Source organism: Oncorhynchus gorbuscha, linkage group LG07 (assembly GCF_021184085.1).
Source record: "Oncorhynchus gorbuscha isolate QuinsamMale2020 ecotype Even-year linkage group LG07, OgorEven_v1.0, whole genome shotgun sequence".
In the NCBI taxonomy this organism is placed as follows: domain Eukaryota; kingdom Metazoa; phylum Chordata; class Actinopteri; order Salmoniformes; family Salmonidae; genus Oncorhynchus; species Oncorhynchus gorbuscha.
The window spans coordinates 17,995,447-18,015,158 of NC_060179.1; the positions used below are offsets into that span (position 1 = coordinate 17,995,447).

The 19,712-nt window shown below is 44.2% G+C and overlaps 1 protein-coding gene across 5 annotated transcripts in view; it reads left to right on the forward strand.

Moving 5' to 3' along the window:
- The first annotated feature begins 1,765 nt into the window (after positions 1–1,765).
- The window catches only part of LOC124039583 (ras-responsive element-binding protein 1-like), a 73,607-nt gene continuing 55,660 nt past the window's right edge, over positions 1,766–19,712 (forward strand). Inside the window, exons 1-2 of one of the 5 annotated variants that reach the window (XM_046355709.1) lie at positions 7,928–7,932; positions 10,649–10,650. Coding sequence is in view for 2 of the 5 variants with exons in the window: in XM_046355703.1 (XP_046211659.1) it covers positions 2,117–2,156 (40 nt within the window). In the remaining 3 variants the exon portion in view is untranslated. Of the gene's footprint in view, positions 2,157–7,927; positions 7,933–8,839; positions 9,242–10,648; positions 10,651–19,712 lie in introns of those variants that run through there. The other 4 variants (XM_046355703.1, XM_046355706.1, XM_046355704.1 and 1 more) reach the window with 4 other exon arrangements.

Below are 19,712 nucleotides of genomic sequence, written 5' to 3' on the forward strand. Positions count from 1 at the left end.
GGCACTAAATTAATACTGCAAAAAATGTGGTAAAGCACTTCACTTTCTGTCCTGAATACAATGTGTTATGTTTGCAGAAAATCCAATACAACACATTACTGAGTACCACTCTCCATATTTTGAAGCATAGTGGTAACTGCAACATGTTATGGGTATGCTTGTAATTTTTAAGGATTGGGAGTTTTTCAGGATAAAAAAGAAACAGAATGGAGCTAATCACAGGAAAAAGCCTAGAGGAGAACCTGATTCCGTCTGCTTTCCACCAGACACTGGGAGATTACTTATTAACCTTTCAGCAAGACAATAACCTAAAACACAAGGCCAAGTCTACGCTGGAGTTGCTTACCAAGAAGAAAAGGAATATTCCTGAGTGTCCGAGTTAAAGTTTGACTTAAATCTGCTTGAAAATCTATGACAAGACCTGAAAATAGTTGACAGAGCTTGAAGAATTTTAAGCTCTTAGGGGTGTGAATACTTATGTAAAAGAGATATTTCTGTATTTCATTTTCAATAAATTTGCCAAAAAGTTGAAAAACATGTTTTCACTTTGTCATTATACTACCAGTATTGTGTGTATATGGGTGAGATTTAAAAAAAAATCAATTTTGAATTCAGGCTGTAACAACAAAATGTGGAATAAAATCAAGGGGTATTAATACTTTCTGAAGGCACTGTATGTTAGGTATCTTCTTTGATTTTAAATTAGCTATAAAAAAATAAGATCTAAGATCTCACTCCCAAGATCGTATGTTTGCCAGATGTTTTAAAACCTCCTGAAGTGGTCTATCAAGATGAGTCCATGTCTCAACCCCATATTAATAGGAAAGCTAAGCACCATCTAATTTCTTTATTTTATTTGGTGCATATCCTTTCCATTCAGTTGGGGTTGATTGAGCATACAGCTGGATAGAACCTAGAGTTTAACTTTCTTAGAATGTTTAGTGGTCAATGGTCAGATCAATTTGCAATAAGTGTCTTCATAAGTGTCATAAGAATGAGGTGATGCAAACAAAATTACATCCAATTCATCATATTTAGTTTTTAAAAATCTAGCACTAAAAACATCCCAAATTAGCATCATTATTATATATAATTCCTGAAGAATCACTAGGCCTATTTACTTGGCAATGGCTGTGGAGGTTTAGGTTAGGTATAATCAACAGAAGCCACAATGACCAAACTCTCTGTAGGCTAGGCCTATCCTCTCACATTCACTATTCAGCTCATTAGGCCTACATGAAAGTTGTTCGCCTAGATTTATAATAATTAGTAGCCTAATGTATCTGACTACATCTCAATGGGGCCCAGACAGTGTGAGGGCTGTGCAGGCTCCTACCAGCTCAGCTGCATAGAGGGGAGGGAATGTTTGTCGGCCAGTGGTTGATGAGTAAAGGCACAGGGAGGGGTCTGTATCCAGAGAGGAGGGCTTGGAGGAATGTGGGAGTATGCCAGCACCAGTTGAAACTAAATTTAACAATTTAAACTAGTTAAATATAGTTTGCTTATGCATCCATCACTGGATCCTGTACCTACTTAAACATGATTTAATCATTACACTTACTTAAAAGATGATAGGTGTGTATTCTTGTTCGGCTTTTATTTTATAAAACGCATATGTTCATCGTTCAAAGTTGCCCCATAAAGAAATGTTGATCAACAACAAAGTTCTAGAACTTTAAAGGGCTCGAGTTTCCTCGACGTGCACTTCCTCTCTCGACAAGTTTTCATGTTGAGGGTACCACGCCGCTCGATAAAACTTTTTGCTCTTTTGAGACCCCTCCTGTAGAGATGCTTACTGGCTTAAGTCTTGTGGAAGCAGCCTCAGTAACACGTCCCCTTGGAGACTAGCAGGAGCAACACGTGATGCGTCTTACTTATCAGGTTAGGGGAGAGGAGAGAGCTGCGCTTTGGGGACGGTCAGAGAGGATAGCGAAATAAGTGTTTTCCTCTCGTCTCTGGACTCTTTCTTCTATCTTCCTTTTTAGGAATTTGGAAGAAAGAGGGGGGAACAAAGTTGTCGAACTTTGCACATCCTCAGAAACGCCATTTTGATTCCTCTCCGGAACAACTTTGCAGCTTCTTTTTTTTTTCTTAGCCCATCATCACCATCATCAGTATGTCTCGGCGTAAGCAGCCCAACCCCAACAAAGTCAAACGTAAGTACCTAGCTAGCTTATCGGCTTATTCTCTCAATTCTGCCTTATTTGTCTGGTTTAGTCGATATGTGATGTTAATTGCGTGTTTGGCGAAGTTTACAGTTGTTGTGACAAAGTTGTAAAACTTCGAAAAGCGACGTGGATAGGATAGTTTTCTCGACTCCCATTCGCTTCCTAGTTTCGCTGAGGACCTGATGCTCATCCATGATTAAAACGCCTGAGCGATGGAATTTCTCTTCCTTATATGATTATTCGTAACCGACGAGGTTAAGTTACTTATCGCCACTTAAAATGAACAGAAATGGTTGGAGTTCTAACTTCCATCATCGGTAACGTTTGTTTTAATTATGGGGGCTCGAGGTGGAGGTTCAAAGTCTGCTAGCTTGCTAACTAACCGCCTGTTGCTCCGCTCGAGCATCCATATCTTCAGTGCACTTTGATCGAGCCCAGCTACAGCTTAGTGGCCATGTGTCGGTATAGCTAGTTAACGTCTTGACAAGGTCAAAATGTGTCGAAACTTATTTGTTTTTCAAGAGTAGCCTGTGTGTTAATTCGATTTATTCAATGATTCGATATCATTTATTTTTTCATTGTTCAGGAAGTAAACATAATAGTTATCCGTACTCATCACGCCGCTTGTTATCCTGGTCTATATTTGTCCTAATTATTACATCACTAGAATTAAGAACGTCATTATTTGTCTTTTCACATTATACAATTATCATTCAGTGATATATGCTAATTCATTTTGCATCATCTACGAGGTTGATGTGTAAAGTGTTTCTTGGTGATCATTTATGGTTCTTTTTATTTTTTGTTACTCTTTTAGACGCTCAAAAGTTACTCAAGTAAAGTGAAGAACTGATGCGTATTTGTCTCTTGTGGAACTGCAACGTAGCGAGGGCTGGTTAGATAATGGTTGCTAGGCATTTTTTTTCATTCGTCCCTTGCTCTCGTCGACTACTGTGCGCATATAACCGCATTGGGTAAAAGTGTAACTTTGTCTCTACTGTGTTTCTCTGTTTGCAATAAGTTATCTGGTGATAGAGAAATTCCATGTTGATATTTGCATTGCATACTTTTTTGTTGGGGGTTGAAAATAGAAGCAACACGGTTTTAGAGCGTTCGGTGGTCGATGTTCCTCTTCTCTCGAGCTCTCTGACCACTTGGAAGAAGACAAGGAGGAGAGTGCTGATCTGGATGAGCAGTTCGCATTCCATTACGAAATTCTACACTGTAGTCGAGTAGGTCTACGACGACAGCGCACTCATTTTGCTGTAGGGAAACTCGCCATCCAAATCTAGACACTATCAAAGATGGTGGGTTTATTTCAGATGAAGAAATACTGAAGTGTGAATAGTTTAGTTGAATGTGTGATGAAACTAACAGCTCAAGGCAACACGAGGGGACGATGATGATAATGATGTGTGTGGGGGTAGTAAAGCAGGATGCGTCAGTTGACTTAATTGCTTGAAGTGAATTGAGGAAAGCCTGATATAGGCTAGACAACTTTGATTTTTAAAAAGTACTTTTTCTGTGGTAGAGAAAGATGAGTCTGTCCTGGTTTAGGGCCTGCAGTCATATTCATGCAAGGCCATGTAAATAAAATGGCAGACTAGATCAGAGGAGAATGCTTTTGCACTGTCTAGAAGACAGTTGGTTTAAAAATAAATAATGTAATCATCCCTCATAAACTATCATGTTCTTTTTGGAGGAAGTTATATAGATGGTGTGATTGAATAAATGATCAACAATTTGGCTAATTGACAACATTTGAGTCAATTGGAGTTGTACCTGTGGATGTATTTCAAGGTCTACCTTCAAACTCGGTGCCTCTTTGATTGACATCATGGGAAAATCAAAAGAAATCAGCCTAGACCTCAGAACAGAAATTGTAGACCTCCACAAGTCTGGTTCATCCTTGGGAGCAATTTCCAAATGCCTGAAGGTACCACGTTCATCTGTACAAACAATAGTACACAAATAAACACCATGGGACCACGCAGCCATCATACCGCTCAGGAAGGAGACGTGTTCTGTCTCCTAGAGATGAACGTACTTTGTGCAAAAAGTGCAAATCAATCCCAGAACAACAGCAAAGGACCTTGTGAAGATGCTGGAGGAAACGGGTACAAAAGTATCTATATCCACAGTAAAACGAGTCCAATATTGGCATAACCTGAAAGGCCGATCAGCAAGGAAGAAGCCACTGCTCCAAAACTGCCATAAAAAAGCCAGACACAAAACAGATGGAATCATGAGGGAGGAAAATTATGTGGATATATTGAAGCAACATCTCAAGACATCAGTCAGGAATTTAAAGCTTGGTTGCAAATGGGTCTTTCAAATGGACAATGACCCAAAGCATACCTCCAAAGTTGTGGCAAAATGGCCTAAGGACAACAAAGTCAAGCTATTTGAATGGCCATCACAAAGCCCTGACCTCAAACCTATAGAAAATTTGTGGGCAGAACTGAAAAAGTGTGTGCGAGCAAGGAGGCCTAGACACCTGACTCAGTTACACCAGCTCTGTCAGGAGGAATGGGCCAAAATTCACCCAACTTATTGTGGAAGGCTACCCAAAACGTTTGACCCAAGTTAAACAGTTTAAGGAAATGCTACCAAACACTCATTTATTGTATGTAAACTTCTGACCCACTGAGAATGTGGTCAAAGAAATAAAAGCTGAAATAGATAATTCTCTCTACTATTATTCTGACATTTCACATTCTTAAAATAATGTGGTGATCCTAACTGACCTAAGACATGGCATTTTTTACTAGGATTAAATGTCAGGAATTGTTCAGCTGAGATTAAATGTATTTGGCTAAGGTGTATGTAAACTTCTGACTTCAAATGTATTTGATAAATGATCAATGTGGAATCACACTTTAAAAGAAGAGGTCCCTTTATGTCCTCAGCTCTCCACCCTCCACAAGGTCTCCAAATCCACTGCATTATTGGTACTCATGACCCTTGCCTGTTGACAAAATAGACTAGCTATGGGTCTCAGTTAGGCCTAGGAGTCTGGAGGCAAGTCAGTTTGAACAGTAAAAAAAAAAATCTTGATGTGGGATGCATAGAGTGCAATAATGTTTGATTTCATGTGATGTTGACCAGTTGTAGGTAGTTACACACGCCAGAAGGCTAAAGGCATCTTTATGGTTTAAGTTTGTTGGACTTGGATCTTACTCCAGCAAGAACGTCTTACTTACTCTTTTGGTTAGAAATGGCAGTTTGACTGCATGCCATCTTGTGGTGTTCCATCTCTTCAATTTGATGTGATAGGCTTTAATGTAGAGATGTTTGTTTTGTCTTCGGCCTAGATGGTCCTAATAATAACAATGTCATTATACACAGAGTACAAAACATAAAGGACACCTGCTCTTTCCATGAGATAGTTTCCATGTGAAATCACCTGGTCAGTCTATGATCCCTTATTGATGTCACTTGTTAAATCCAATCGTGTTGATGAAGGGAAGGAGACAGGTTAAATTGAGACATGGATTGTGTATGTGTGCCATTCAGTGTGTTTGGGCAAGACAACAGATTTAAGTGCCTTTGAACAGGGTATAGAGTACCACAGTGTGGTATGGTATTTATTAGGATCCCCATTAGCTACTCTTCCTGGGATCCACGAGTCACAATGCCCATAAAACCTAGCTGTCAAACAAGGAAATGGTTCCAATAGTTTTTCCACCATTCATTTTTCCCATAGGGGATTTTAGAAACACCTAAAATAAGGGCTGTGTTTCGTGTAGTTTTACCCTGGCGTACCATTTTGATAACTGTGTAAATCTATCAAGGACAAGGGGCCCTTTATCAATATATTCACCTATTTATCCCCCAAAATGAAATGCTAATTAGCTGCTAATGTGGTGATCATAAAGAACTACAAATTCTATAATGATCTGGACGAGACTGCCGCATCGAAGCGAAAGGTAAGAATCTCTGGATTAACTATCTAATGTTAGGTAAATTTAGTAATGAGCAAATTGGCTACATTTCTTTTAAATTGACAATACTGTGAACTGCCTTGTGCATGTTTTAAATTGACACAATACCTTTTAGAAAGGGTGTCAGCTAGAAATGACATGCAGGGATTTGTAGTTTTTCTTGATATCTCCTTTGATGCTTATTAGTATTTTCGGATCTGAGAGTAAATGGAGCCGACTATATTGATAAACGTCACTTTGTCTGAGAGAGATTTACATGGTTATCAAAACGTCACGCCAGGGTAAGCTTACATAAAACACCGCCCTTATTTCAAGAGTTCTAAAATTCCCTATTGGAAAAATGAATGATGAAAGAATGATTGGAACCATTTCCCTGTTTTGACCGCTAGATTTTATGAGTATTATGGCACCTCCACTGTGAGGCTCTATGGTAGTTATGGTAGTTGGTGCCAGGCCCACAGGTTTGTGTCAAGAACTGCAACGCTGCTGAGTTTTTTTACACTCAACAGTTTCCTGTGTGTATTAAGAATGGTCCACCACACAAAGGACATCCAGCCAATTTGACACAACTGTGGTAAGCGTTGGAGTCAACAAGGGCCAGCATCCCTGTAGAATGTTTTTGATACCTTGCGAAGTCCACACCCTGATGATTTGAGGCTATTCTAAGGGTAAAGGTGGGGGGTGCAAGTCAAAATTAGGGCTGGTTAAAGAATTTAAATAAATAGGCCACTCAAGGGAATGATTAGTCCAACTAAACACTTGATAAAATCCACCATGGATTTTCTAGCATCACTGAAACGATAACACAAGTAATTAGGAGTTTGGGTAAGCTAAAAGGACAATCATTTATATATTCTTTGACAAAAAAACAAGTCCGCTGATCAACATTCCTCCCAATAAGGTTTGGGCCAGACGAGGATGCTGTGAGCTCCCTCTAAGAGAGGTAATTAAGAGCCTTCACCCCCCCCTCCCCTCCAATCGGGTCCCTTATGCTCTCATTAGCCCACCATTTAACCTAATAATAACCCACCCATACCCCCAAAGACACCTACTTAAACACAATGTCCCCTGATGGCAAGCCGACAGTCAAGTCCCTTCAACAATGCAGGGCATTGGTATTAGCCCCCCCCCATTCTTTCTCTTCTCTCATTTAGCTGTTAACCTGTTGTTCTCTCTCCTATTCCAATGATTTAGCCTCAGAGATGTATGGGTCGAACCCCCCCGGGAGACACAGTCAAAATAAAAAAAGTTGTGGTATTAAGACACCTTTTCTCTCTCTTCCTGGTGGAGATGGGTTGTGGTTTCTCCAAGGGTACAAATGGGTTGGCCCTTTGGCTCCCAGAGCTATTTTTAACCCGCCTTTTTTAGATAAGATTAAGTTCCATCTCCTGGCCGGCCAGTGGGGCATGGAGGGGACACAGGGACTTACTTGTAGGTGCAGGAGGAGGAAGGAAAGAGGGAACCTGAGGAAGATGGTTTCCAAAATGGAATCTGGGGTTGGGCCTCACTGTGTCACAGCGCCCCTCCCCACAACGCCCCTCCTCTTAAGCCATCTTTGCTCCGGAATTTCTCAAATGTAGGGTACTTGTAGCTGCTACATTGAAAATTTAAGTAATTCACAACGTATTTATTTTGGGAAATGGCTAAGTTCACACATTTTACGCCTTGATGCAGTTGTTACTAATCATTGACTACTTGTTTAAATATGACAATGCACTGTATTGCACCTCATATGTTACATACCCAACATTATTGATGGGAATGTTGGGGAGGCACCAGGTACGTGTGGGTGTTTAATGGGGATGCGGTAACAAAGTCAAGTGAGATGACAGAAATTTGAGAAGTGGACAAAGCGGCTAAGTAGGACGGTGTCGGTGCTTCCATTGTGTGCACATAGGCCGCTTTAAAGGGATGTTTTCATTGGGATCGAGGCGGGAATGGACTTCTTTTACAGGTGTGTGAATGTAAGCTGCAACTAACAAACACTCACTGAGGGACCTTAACAGTAGACATTACAACATGTCCCTGGGGTGAGTCCTTAGTTAGCCCTGCTACATTCTGCCTGTGGTCTAGGTCCCAGTGTAAATATAGGCCTAGTGGTGAGGCTCGGTGATATTTGTAGGCACAGTTACACATTTGTGGTATAAGTCCCAAATCTAGATTAATATCACCGTCTTTTTATAGGCTATACTTGGCTGTACAGATGTGCAAAGTAGGTCCTAATGTTTATGTGGCCCGTCTCTCGAGGTACTATTGCATCACAATGCTGGATTCTGTAAACATTTGGATGAATTGATTGCTGCCATGACTACTACAAGCCACTACTAGAAAATCCATACCATCCATCCTACATTGGTGAACATTACATTTTTTGTTGATGATGAATGGATGGATGCCTTTATTTGTTGTTACGGGTACTAGGTGACCTATTTTACTTGCAACCCTTGCCATTACAACCAGGTTGCACCTTGGTTGTCCAATAGTTCTCCTTTCTCTCGTCGATCTGCAAAAGTGTGTTGTTAATATTGGCTAAGTCATCCATCTCACAGGGTGTGTCCAGGGTCTAACTGATAAGCTGCAGGGAGGGAGGGAGCCCTGCATCGGGGTGATGTCTGCCCTGTCTCAGTGCAGAGCCCTACGTGTTCTTTATCCCTCTGCCCAGCTCCGAGCTGTCACTACCACCCCCCCCACCCCACACACACACACACACACGCACACACACACACACACACACACACACGCACACACGCACACACGCACACACACATGTATACACCACAAACATACACACACCCTTCCCAACCACCGGCCACCACCTAGTCTTCAACCTCCAGCACAGGCTGCAAATAAAGCAGGTATTTACTGTGGGTTCAAAGTCTAGCTCGACGGCTGTGTCACTGATGTGAAAGAATGCCACAAGGAGGAGGAGGAAGGGGGCAGAAAAAAATGAAAATGGAGGCTGCAGCAGGACCTGGGGTGAAGCATGGGGGAGACAGGAAGTTAAACTGCCTCCTTTTCGAAGTGGTGGGGGAAGAGATGGAGGAAGTGGAACAACAATGGGTCTGCTCTCGAGTGTTGTCCCCTTCTCCCACGTCAGCTCGTTTCCAAGCAGCTAGCTCTGTCTCACAGGTGAGAAATAAAGTTTAAAGTCTTTTTTTGTTTTGTTAAATTCTTTATTTGAGTTCTAGTCCATTGACTCCTATTTACCTGCAAAATAACCCTAAAAATACTCTTACCACAAAGTGGACTGTCTTTCCCCCTCCACAAGTAGCCATCTCTCTGTGTCGGCTGTCTCGGAGAGGAAAGGGTTAACACTGTAGAGAGAGTGATGGAGAGGAAAAAGGGAGGCTAAATGGAGAGTGCGCAGTAAGAATGTCTCCAGCTCTTTCGCTGTCCCTCCCTCTCTCTCCCTTTCTGCCTCCTCGCTCTGTCTTTACCTTTCTCTCGTGCTCTCTCCCTCTCTCTCTCTTCCAGCCCCACATCGCTCCCTCCCTCCATCTTTCTTGCTGACTAAACAGTTTTGTCAGCTGGCAGTTGCTCGCAGGCTGAGGATTTGCGATAGCTTCTGGAGGTTAGGGGGAGGGGGAGGGGTGGTACTCACAGGCAGCACTTGTTGCTCACTGGAGCTAGGCAGGGGAGGGAAGGAGGAACCAATGATGTGTGTAAACCCTGGATGACTGACAGGGGGCGCTGTATTGAAGCCACTGCGCAGCCATCTTGGTACTCCTACTCCATTGTAAAAGAGAGATTTTGGAAGCTATATAAATGTATTTATAAATGTCTAAATTAGTTTTTGACAAGTTTATTCTATTACAGACAACTTTAATGCATACTTATAAACGATATGTGAGCTAAGCATAAATAATAATAATATATTCCTTAAAGTATATATTTTTCGAGAGTACTAACGTTACTGTCCCCACTACATCAACAAAATACTTAAATACTGTATAATTCCTTTCATTCCTATGGAGGATTGCTCCTACTGGGGAGTGTCAATATGGCCGACCAGTGGCTTCAACGCTTCAATGGCCAATAGATAGCATCAGCAATCCAGGGTTTATATACGTCATTGGGAGGAACAGAGTGAGAGACCGAGGGAGAGTGGGGGAAAAAAGTGAGTACGGCAACCTCATCGTCCAACCAGTTTTGTGTGTGTGTGTGAGAGAGATGAGAGAACATGCAAATATAACATACTTTATCAACACAGCCAGATTACTGCAATTAAAGTTTTAGAATTTATGGACATAATGAATCAGGCAAACAGTTTTTTTATACTACCTAACATTGTGTGGTGTCTTTAGAATGTAAATAAATGTCTTGAGAAATGTAGTCAAATGAATGGATGATTATAGGCTGTATCTGCTAGTTGTAATCGAGAGAAGGCTCTGTTAGTCTGTGTGTCTCAGACAGTCAGTCAGCTGCACAGAGACGATAAATATTGAAGGAAGAGCTGCCCTAATGACAGTCCACCTGAGCGCTGCATGCTGGGAAAAGATGCCAGTGAGGTCAGAGGTGACTGCTAATATTGTGCAGACGTGCTAATATAGCTTTGAGGCTTCTGACTGAATGTACACCCAATCTATTTCCTGCAGTTTTATATTTTCATTCCTTGTGCATAACTATGGTGGAGCATTTCGACATGCACCTGATTCGTGTTACTTTTAACTCCATGTTTGGAGGTTTAGGCTAACTTCGTTATGTTTTTCTGTATACCTTGGTTTCTGGTACAAAAGAATAAAGAATAAAATAAAAAATTGAAATCCAAGGCAATATTCACATTTCCTTTGTATTTTAATTGTTAAACCCAACTCCACCTAGGTAATCCCTATTAATCCTGCTAGGCTAGCCCTGTGTAATGCCTCTTCAAAAGTGCATCCTTGGAAGAAACACTGAGCTGCCACTTCCTTGTCCCATTCTCACACACACACACACACACACACACACACACACACACACACACACACACACACACACACACACACACACACACACACACACACACACACACACACACACACACACACACACACACACACACACACACACACACACACACACACACACACTAGCAGTCTTTCCCTTCATCAGTTGAAAAGGTACCATTTGTTTGTTCTACAAACAGATGGCACACCTTGTCTCCATCGAGACCGGAGCACATGCCCCCAGACTTGTTGCTTGTCGCTCCTCCTTGGCCATGAAAGGAAGTTAGCTCCATACACCTTCACTCACACACACACACACTTTTTTCACTCACTCACACACACTTTCACTCACCCCCCCTACACACACATACCTTCACTCACCCCCCCCCCCACACACACACCTTCACTCACATCACACATCTGAGAGCATCCCTTTGCACAGCTGGGTGGGGGAGGGGACAGGGATTATGGGATGGGAGAGGCTTTAGTATAGGAGGAGACTGGGGGGGCGGCAGAGTATGACTGCTTGGTGTTACTGTTTTTTTTTTTTCTTCCTGTTTTGAAATGATTCAGCGCTTACAGCAAGTAGTTTTGAACTAGCCTAGTCCTATATAAATGCACCATTTCTTTCAAACATTTTCAGGAGAGAAACAAATTTAGAGGAAAACACAAGAACTTTTCATTCTTACTGACAGGAGGAACTCTGTTTTAAGTTTCAGTTTTCTCTTAAAAGTCCTCTCTGGTTATTAGACATGCTCTCATCATCAGCCGTGAGACAGACAAACCACACAGACTTTACAAGATGGGGTAATCTCTGTGACGTCGGCTACACACGTAACTCTGTATCATGTCGTTCCACTGGTTATAATTCAACCCCTCCCTGCCTGCTTCTGTCTCACATCACAGAAGGAAAATGGTGTCGCAAAAACAAACATTTGCTAATGAGATTAAACTATTTGTCTCGAGACAGCTTTTGATTATGATTGGACAATGGATAAAGATGCGCACTGTTTCCAAAATACCTCCTCCGTCCTAAGCAGAGATGGAGCTGGAGAGGAGGAATGCATAGAGGGGGAGAGGTGTGCTTAGTGGGGGGATGCATAAGAGAGGTGTGTGGGGTGGGATAGGTGTGTTCACTCTGTTGATCTGAAGTTAACACTTTCACCCCCCCAACACACACTGGGAGTAGAGTTGATGGGATAGGCTCTCTTCTGACATGCCCTGGAGGCAGGGCACACAAAGGCAAAAACACGGTCCTTTCTCTGGGTTGAAACCTGGCCTCTTCTCCCTCCATCCCCCACAACAGGAGCAGCTCGCTCCCACACAATGGAGGGACCTACCTTTAAAAGCTTAAACCCTGCCCAGACAACACTGGTTATATATAGGCCGCACCGCCACCCATCTCATGGAAGGTGTACACACACAGGACCACTTTTTACTTTTTTAGCCCCCCCTTCCAGTCCAAGTATCACCAGCAAAGACCCTATATCATCCTCCCACATCACTCTCCTGAGCTGTGCTCTTCCCAGCATCCTCGGCTTGGCGTGAGGTCGCGGCACCTCCTTCAAAGAGGAATTATAATTAACCAGCCATTCAGACCAGTCTGCCAGCCAGCTCTCCTCCTCTCTGCCCCCCCCCCACCCTCAGGTACCAAAGTTCACCAAAGTGGAATCATAAACCCCGTCCAAGGAGAACATTAGACATCTTTCACAGCTCTCCCGCAGGCATTGGTGCCCAGTTGAAAACCAGGTTAAGGCTTTCCTTCGAAAGAGCAGCTGCATCAGGACAAAAGAGGAGACTTTGACCCCTTAATGTTGCTAACTACTTTCCACTGAGATGAGTGCACTCCCTCCTAGCTCTTGCTCCTTCACTAGGTATTGAACAGTAGTTGGCCAGTTTTGTCTTTGTCCATCATTCATCCTTCCCTGTCTACTGACAAACGCTTTGCTTGTTATTTGTTGCCAAATACCATCAAACATCCTCAGTCCTCTGAGTCATCAAGGCGGTCTCAATCAACACCATCTCTGGAAGATGATGCCATTTCAGGTCCGTTATGTCCAGATATGTCTCCACTTTCTTATCTTTTCAGAGCAAGGTCACCAAGCTTGTGATGCAATGACTCAGTCAGCCCCCTCAGTGTTGAAGACTGTAACAGTGTAGCAATGCCCCGGAGACGGGAGTGTTATGGCCCCGGAGACGGGAGTGTTATGGCCCCGGAGACGGGAGTGTTATGGCCCCGGAGACGGGAGTGTTATGGCCCCGGAGACGGGAGTGTTATGGCCCCGGAGACGGGAGTGTTATGGCCCCGGAGACGGGAGTGTTATGGCCCCGGAGACGGGAGTGTTATGGCCCCGGAGACGGGAGTGTTATGCTCATTGATCCCTCTAATGATCCTAATGGAGATAGACTTGCATGTTGACAATTAAAGGCTTTAAGGAATTGTGTTGGTTTACGTCTGTACCGCCATTTGGTTTGTTCGGTCATTGATGTATTTTGTTGCTGGGACTTAGCATTAGTGTGTCATTTATCAAGATTAAGACTACTTAATTCTGTCAGTGCAACGTTTTTGTGAATATTCTTGACATCATATTCTAAACTCAGCAAAAAAAGAAACGTCCCCTTTTCAGGACCCTGTCGTTCAAAGATAATTAGTAAAAATCCAAATAACTTCAGATTTTCATTGTGAAGGGTTTAAAGACTGTTTCCCATGCTTGTTCAATGAACCATAAACAATTAATGAACATGCACCTGTGGAACGGTCGTTAAGACACTAACAGCTTACAGACTGTAGGCAATTAAGGTCACAGTTATGAAAACTTAGGACACTAAAGAGGCCTGTCTACTGACTCTGAAAAACACCAAAAGAAAAATGCCCAGGGTCCCTGCTCATCTGCGTGAACTTTCCTTAGGCATGCGGCAAGGAGGCATGAGGACTGCAGATGTGGCCAGGGCAATAAATTGCAATGTCCATATTGTGAGACGCCTAAGACAGCGCTACAGGGAGACGGGACGGACAGCTGATTACAGTGGCAGACCACGTGTAACAACACCTGCATAGGATTGGTACATCCTAACATCACACCTGCAGGACAGATACAGGATGGCAACAGCACCTGCACAAGTTACACCAGGAACGCACAATCCCTCCATTTGTGCTCAGACTGTCCTCAATAGGCCAAGAGAGGCTGGACTGGTGGTTTGTAGGCCTGTTGTAAGGCAGGTCTACACCAGGCAACAACGTCGCCTATGGGCACAAACCCACCATCACTGGACCAGACAGGACTGGCAAAAAGTGCTCTTCGTTGATGAGTCGCGGCTTTGTCTTACCAGGGGTGATGGTCGATTTGCGTTTATCGTCGAAGGATTGAGTGTTACACCGAGGCCTGTACTCTGGAGCGGGATCGAGGGGGAGGGCCCGTTGTGGTCTGGGGCGGTGTGTCACAGCATCATCGGACTGAGCTTGTTGTCATTGCAGGCATTCTCAATGCTGTGCGTTACAGGGAAGACATCCTCCTCCCTCATCCTGCAGGCTCATCCTGACATGACCCTCCAGCATGACAATGCCACCAGCCATGCTGCTCGTTCTGTGCGTGATTTCCTGCAAGACAGGAATGTCAGTGTTTTGCCATGGCCTGCGAAGAGCCTGGATCTCTATCCCACCCATTGAGCACGTCTGGGACCTGTTGGATTGGAGGGTGAGGGCTAGGGCTAGGGCCCCCTCCCAGAAATGTCTGGAACTTGCAGGTGCCTTGGTGGAAGAGTGGGGTAACCTCTCACAGCAATAACTGGCAAATCTGGTACAGTCCATGCAGGAGATGCACTGCAGTACTTAGTATCTGTAACAGTCAGTACATTGACTGTTACTTTTGATTTTGAGCCCCGAAAATAAACGCAGTTGACAGTGAGAGTATGTTTCATTTTTTTTTTTGTGGGTTTGTAAGTGTGTGCTGGTTGTGATGCTGTTAGCCTAGGCCTGACTAGTCAGAATAGTATGCCACCAGAGACATTTTGAGATGGAGGGACAATGTCAGGGATAAATAGAACTCTGAGAGGGAAAAGAAGACTTCTTTCTCATGTCATTCTTTGCTGAGGAAATGGGCCATCCCACAAGACTGCAAAATCTTTTGGACTTCCCCTGAACAGGAAATGGTGGCTAGTGGATGTTTTTCAGCTTTTCATAATTATGATTAGCACTTGTGTGCATCATTAGGGGAATTGTTGTCAGAAGGCAAGGGGAAATAAACTGGTTCAGAAAGAAGTAGTTGACAAAGAGAATAATCCAAATCTAGTCAAAGCTTATCATTCGGGAACTCCCTAAGCCAGCACTTCTATTCCAGTAAACATTCACTTTTTCTTTCAGGCCTTGTGCTCGACGAGGAGGCACTTTGCTCAGAGCCTTGAGGCAGGTATCGGAGCAGGAGCCTCCTAGATGCTAACATGTCTAGCATCACTATTAAACATGGAAAGCAGAAACAAGCTTGCTGTCTTTGTAACTGTTCCTTTCTGCTCCATTCTCCCCCTCCCATAGTGTGTTGGGGGGGTGACTTTGAACACTTTCAAGCCCTGAAAGTAGCCCATCTAACGCATCCTGCTCTACCACTCAATAATGTCTGACATTCAACAGGCTCCATCACTGCCTAACTTGGGCAAACATTGAGCTGGACAATGAGGATTTAAATGAGATCTTTACACTCAGTCAGCTGAAATGTTACATGTCTTTTATTTCCCCACACAACACTGGGCAGAAGACCAGGGCTCATTGTGACCAGCCTCTGATGCTCCGACCCCTCTGGGCTGTAGGGGTCCCTCTGTTTGGGCCACAGACTCTAATAGTTCTACGCATTGTGTGCTGGTGGGTGTATTGGTCATGCTTTCAGAAAATTATTAATCACTTGTCTGTTTTTCTTGCTTTCTTTCTTGTTAAGACTCCATCTTAAGAATCACAATTCTAGACCGTAGATGATCACAAGTACTTTTCAAAAAGTTTTTTTTTTAATGACACTTGTTGGATGGGTGTACTTTACCATACGGCAGTTTATTTCTGTGCCCCCCCCCAAAAAAAACTGCTCTGAAGTTCCAGCATCTCCACCTCCCACCCCACCCTCCAGATGAATCACTCCCTTGTAGGAGCTCATGTCCCCAGGCAGTAAGGCAGGCAGAGAATCCATGTAGTGAGATCCCAGCACTGCAGGAAGAGGGGGAAAAAACAATGTGACTCTTATTTCAGAGGGGAGTAGTGGGGGGGTGGAGGAGAGAGGGGGGGGGGGCAGACAAGACATGATGTGATGCTGTGGGAGTCGTTTCAGTGTAGCGGTGCGGTGCTGTGCTGCACGGCCGGTCATATACCCCCGGGGGCGCCATAGACCCCCCCCCTGCTAGAAGTTGTGAGAGCCCCCTCCTACCCCCGCTCACTGTCATTCACACGTGCGGTTCAGGCAAACAGCTGGCCGCGGAGTACCTGATTGGGCAGAGAGCAAGGGGGCCGGTGCCCATGTGGGTAGGGAGGGGCTTAGGTACTGGGCGGCTCAGTGGGTGAGTGCGAGCTGGTGACGGAAAATAGTTGGCCGATGTTGTCTGGCCTTGTACTTTGGCCTGCATCCTCACTTTAGAGTGTTAGGTCATCTAACATCAAGAAGCCAAAGAAGGGGTTGGAGGATGGGGGGGAGTGGTTGGAGGATGGGGAGGGTTGGAGGATGGTGGTTAGGTGTAGAAGGACCGATACAGATAATACCTGGTGGTGCCACTGCTGAACTGATCCATCTAGTTTTACACTTTGCTAAATGTTGGCAGACACACACACAGAGAGAGGCAATCCTCTACAAGGAGGAGGGAAGAAATGGTTTTGACAGCCACAAATCGTGTGTGTGTATGTGCGCCCGCCTTAGTCCCCGGCCCAGATGAAGGGTGTATTCTTCTTGGCTGTACAAAGAACTCCATTATGGTGAGAGTGGTGAAGAGGCCTATCCTCCCGACCTGGGCTGTGGTTCCTCTGCTGGGAGAACCCCCACCCCCCTCCAGTGGTTTGTCCTGCTCGGTCTCCTCATCAGACATGGTGGCAGGCAGGCAGACAGACAGACAGACAGACAGATGATGCTTCATGCTCCAGTTAAAGAGCATCCCAGACTCATAGGGATGCAGCATTTTAAACACAAAGACCAAGTAGTGTCAAAACATTTCACTCACATTTCACTCGCTGCATTTCAAGCAGTTATTGTGTGAAATGACTTATTGCAAATGTCTGAAGTGGCATACTTTTTACATCTGACAAACAAGTAGACCAAACTCATCCCAGCTGTGTATATTCACTGTGTACACAGTGCTCTGTATTAAGATGAACGCTACTGTCTAATGACTGACTGTGAATGGCTGAAATAATTGTCTGCATTTTAAGATCTGACACACAAGCAGTTCAGATGACTACATGGGTTGGGAGATGCTTTGGGTGGGCTTTTTAATTTTTTTGTGGTATGCCTTTGCACATAAGTTTTCATGTAGGATGGGCTAATCCATGTGACGAGGGTGTGAGTCTTGTCTGAGGGACTTGGTGTGTTGGGTAAGTCCAGGCTTAGGCAGGTATGGCATGTATGAGCTTGTAGGCCTGAAGGCAGCCCCCCCCCCACAACCTACACTCTCACATATATACACACACACACACACAAGTGCTGAAAGACTGTGAGGGTTTGCGTTTGTGAAAGACAGCGACACACCCAAGTGCATTGTTGTAACACTGGGGATGTTGTTGAACTGAGCCCATCTCTTTTCACTTCAATCTCCCCCAAGATGTTATGTGCCTCAACTGTTGGTGTGTCACCATTTTATAAAGAATCTAACTAGTAGGCTTCTAGTTATTGGTGCTTGGCTTCATGTGGATACAAGGTGTCCTGGACCGTATGTGTAAACCTCAGCAACAAATGTTGTGGGTTGGCGTCGAGTTGGGCCTCATGGCCTACTTCGGGTGAATCGAAATGCCAACTGGAGGATGCCCCATATGCAAATAGGAGCAGACCATCCCATACAGCCTTCATGAAACAAAGTGCTTTTACAGGCTGTTCTGCTGTTCATTGGCTTGGAATACTGATACGGTAGTCAATGCCTGTTGGTAAACGAGACTATTAACTGACTTGAACTTAACAGGCCTTTTTAAGAGCTGCACATAAAGTGTGTGGAGCAGAGCAGCATTAATACAGCAGGCTCTGTTGTTGGATGTGCTGCTACTAGCTGCTGTGTGTGCGTGTGCGCGCGCCCCAGAATTTATGGAGTGGGGCTGTCACTGCCGCCCCTGAATGAATGTGCCATTTGTTGCACAGATAGACAACTGTCAGTGGAGAGCAGTCCAGGCCCACTGTGTCCTCTGTGTGGAGAGAGAGACCCATGTGACTGATAATGGGGAGGTATACTATTTTTTGTTGTTGTATTGATGACACAAATAAAGTTCTGGAACATGAAGTACAAGTAAGAGCTAGACTCATCTTTACCACAGACCTTTACCGGCCCCAAAGTGTACTGTAAAGGTACGTGTGTGTTTGGGGGAAGGGGAGTGGTTGCCAGAGAGGAAAAATGAGCAGAACCGGATAGGTAGCAGACAGAGAAAGATGGATGGGTCTCCGTCTCCATACATAAAAGTATCTGCTAAATAAAGGACTGGGGGATGAACATAACAAAGGGGGGGTTAAAAGAGTACCCTTTCTGCTCACTGCTGTGATTTACTCATGGCGGAGAGACGTGCCAAATAAGTAGCTTGCTAGCAGGGGCTATTTATTCTCAGCCTGTTGGGGATGTCAAGCCAACTCTCCCTTACATCTATCTGGCCTTCAGAGAAGACCTTGCTTCATGTTTTGATAAAGGTATAGGCTAAGGCAACACAAGTACACACACATACACAGCAAAATAAACTCAAAAGTTATCTCTTTGGAAAGTAATCAGTCCCCTTTTTTTCATCACTTATTTGTAGGAATGTTTTTAAATGAGCATTCGCTTGTAACTGTAGTGTAGCTGGCTAGCTGTTATGTGTTTGTGGCACTAAGGGCACATGCACTAAGGGCACATGGACTAAGGGCACATGCAGTACATTGCAGCCAGTTAGCTATCTGGTCGGTGCGGTTGGTTGGGTCCACGCAGCTGTCAGTGGGGCTGCATGGGATCTGTCAGGACACAATCTACATCTGCACTCTCACTCTATGTAACTGGCACCCACCACAACGTCTGTTTGTGTCGTGGGGGGGGGGGGTCTATGTGTGACGTCAATATAGCCTAACTTACATAAAGGTATTTTTGTGTTTGAGTGTGTTAAACTCGCAGTGATAGCCTACTGCTTTGTCAATAGAGTAGTAGAATAATATAGGATAATCTGGTTGTCGTTATCTCCCCCTACATATTTTCAACTACTGAAGATGTGGCTGAAATAGGAGCTTATCATGCCCCCCAACACAACCACCCCCTCCCCACCCTGTGCTCCCAAGTGGCGCAGCGGTCTAAGGCACTGTGTCACTACAGTCCCTGGTTCGAATCCAGGCTGGATCACATCTGGCCGTGATTGGGAGTCCCATAGGGCGGAGCACAATTGGCCCAACGTCGTCCGGGTTTGGCCGTCATTGTAAATAAGAATTTGTTCTTAACTGACTTGCCTAGTTAAATCAAAAATAAAAAGCAGGCTCATGTGAGCCTGTCAAACAAGA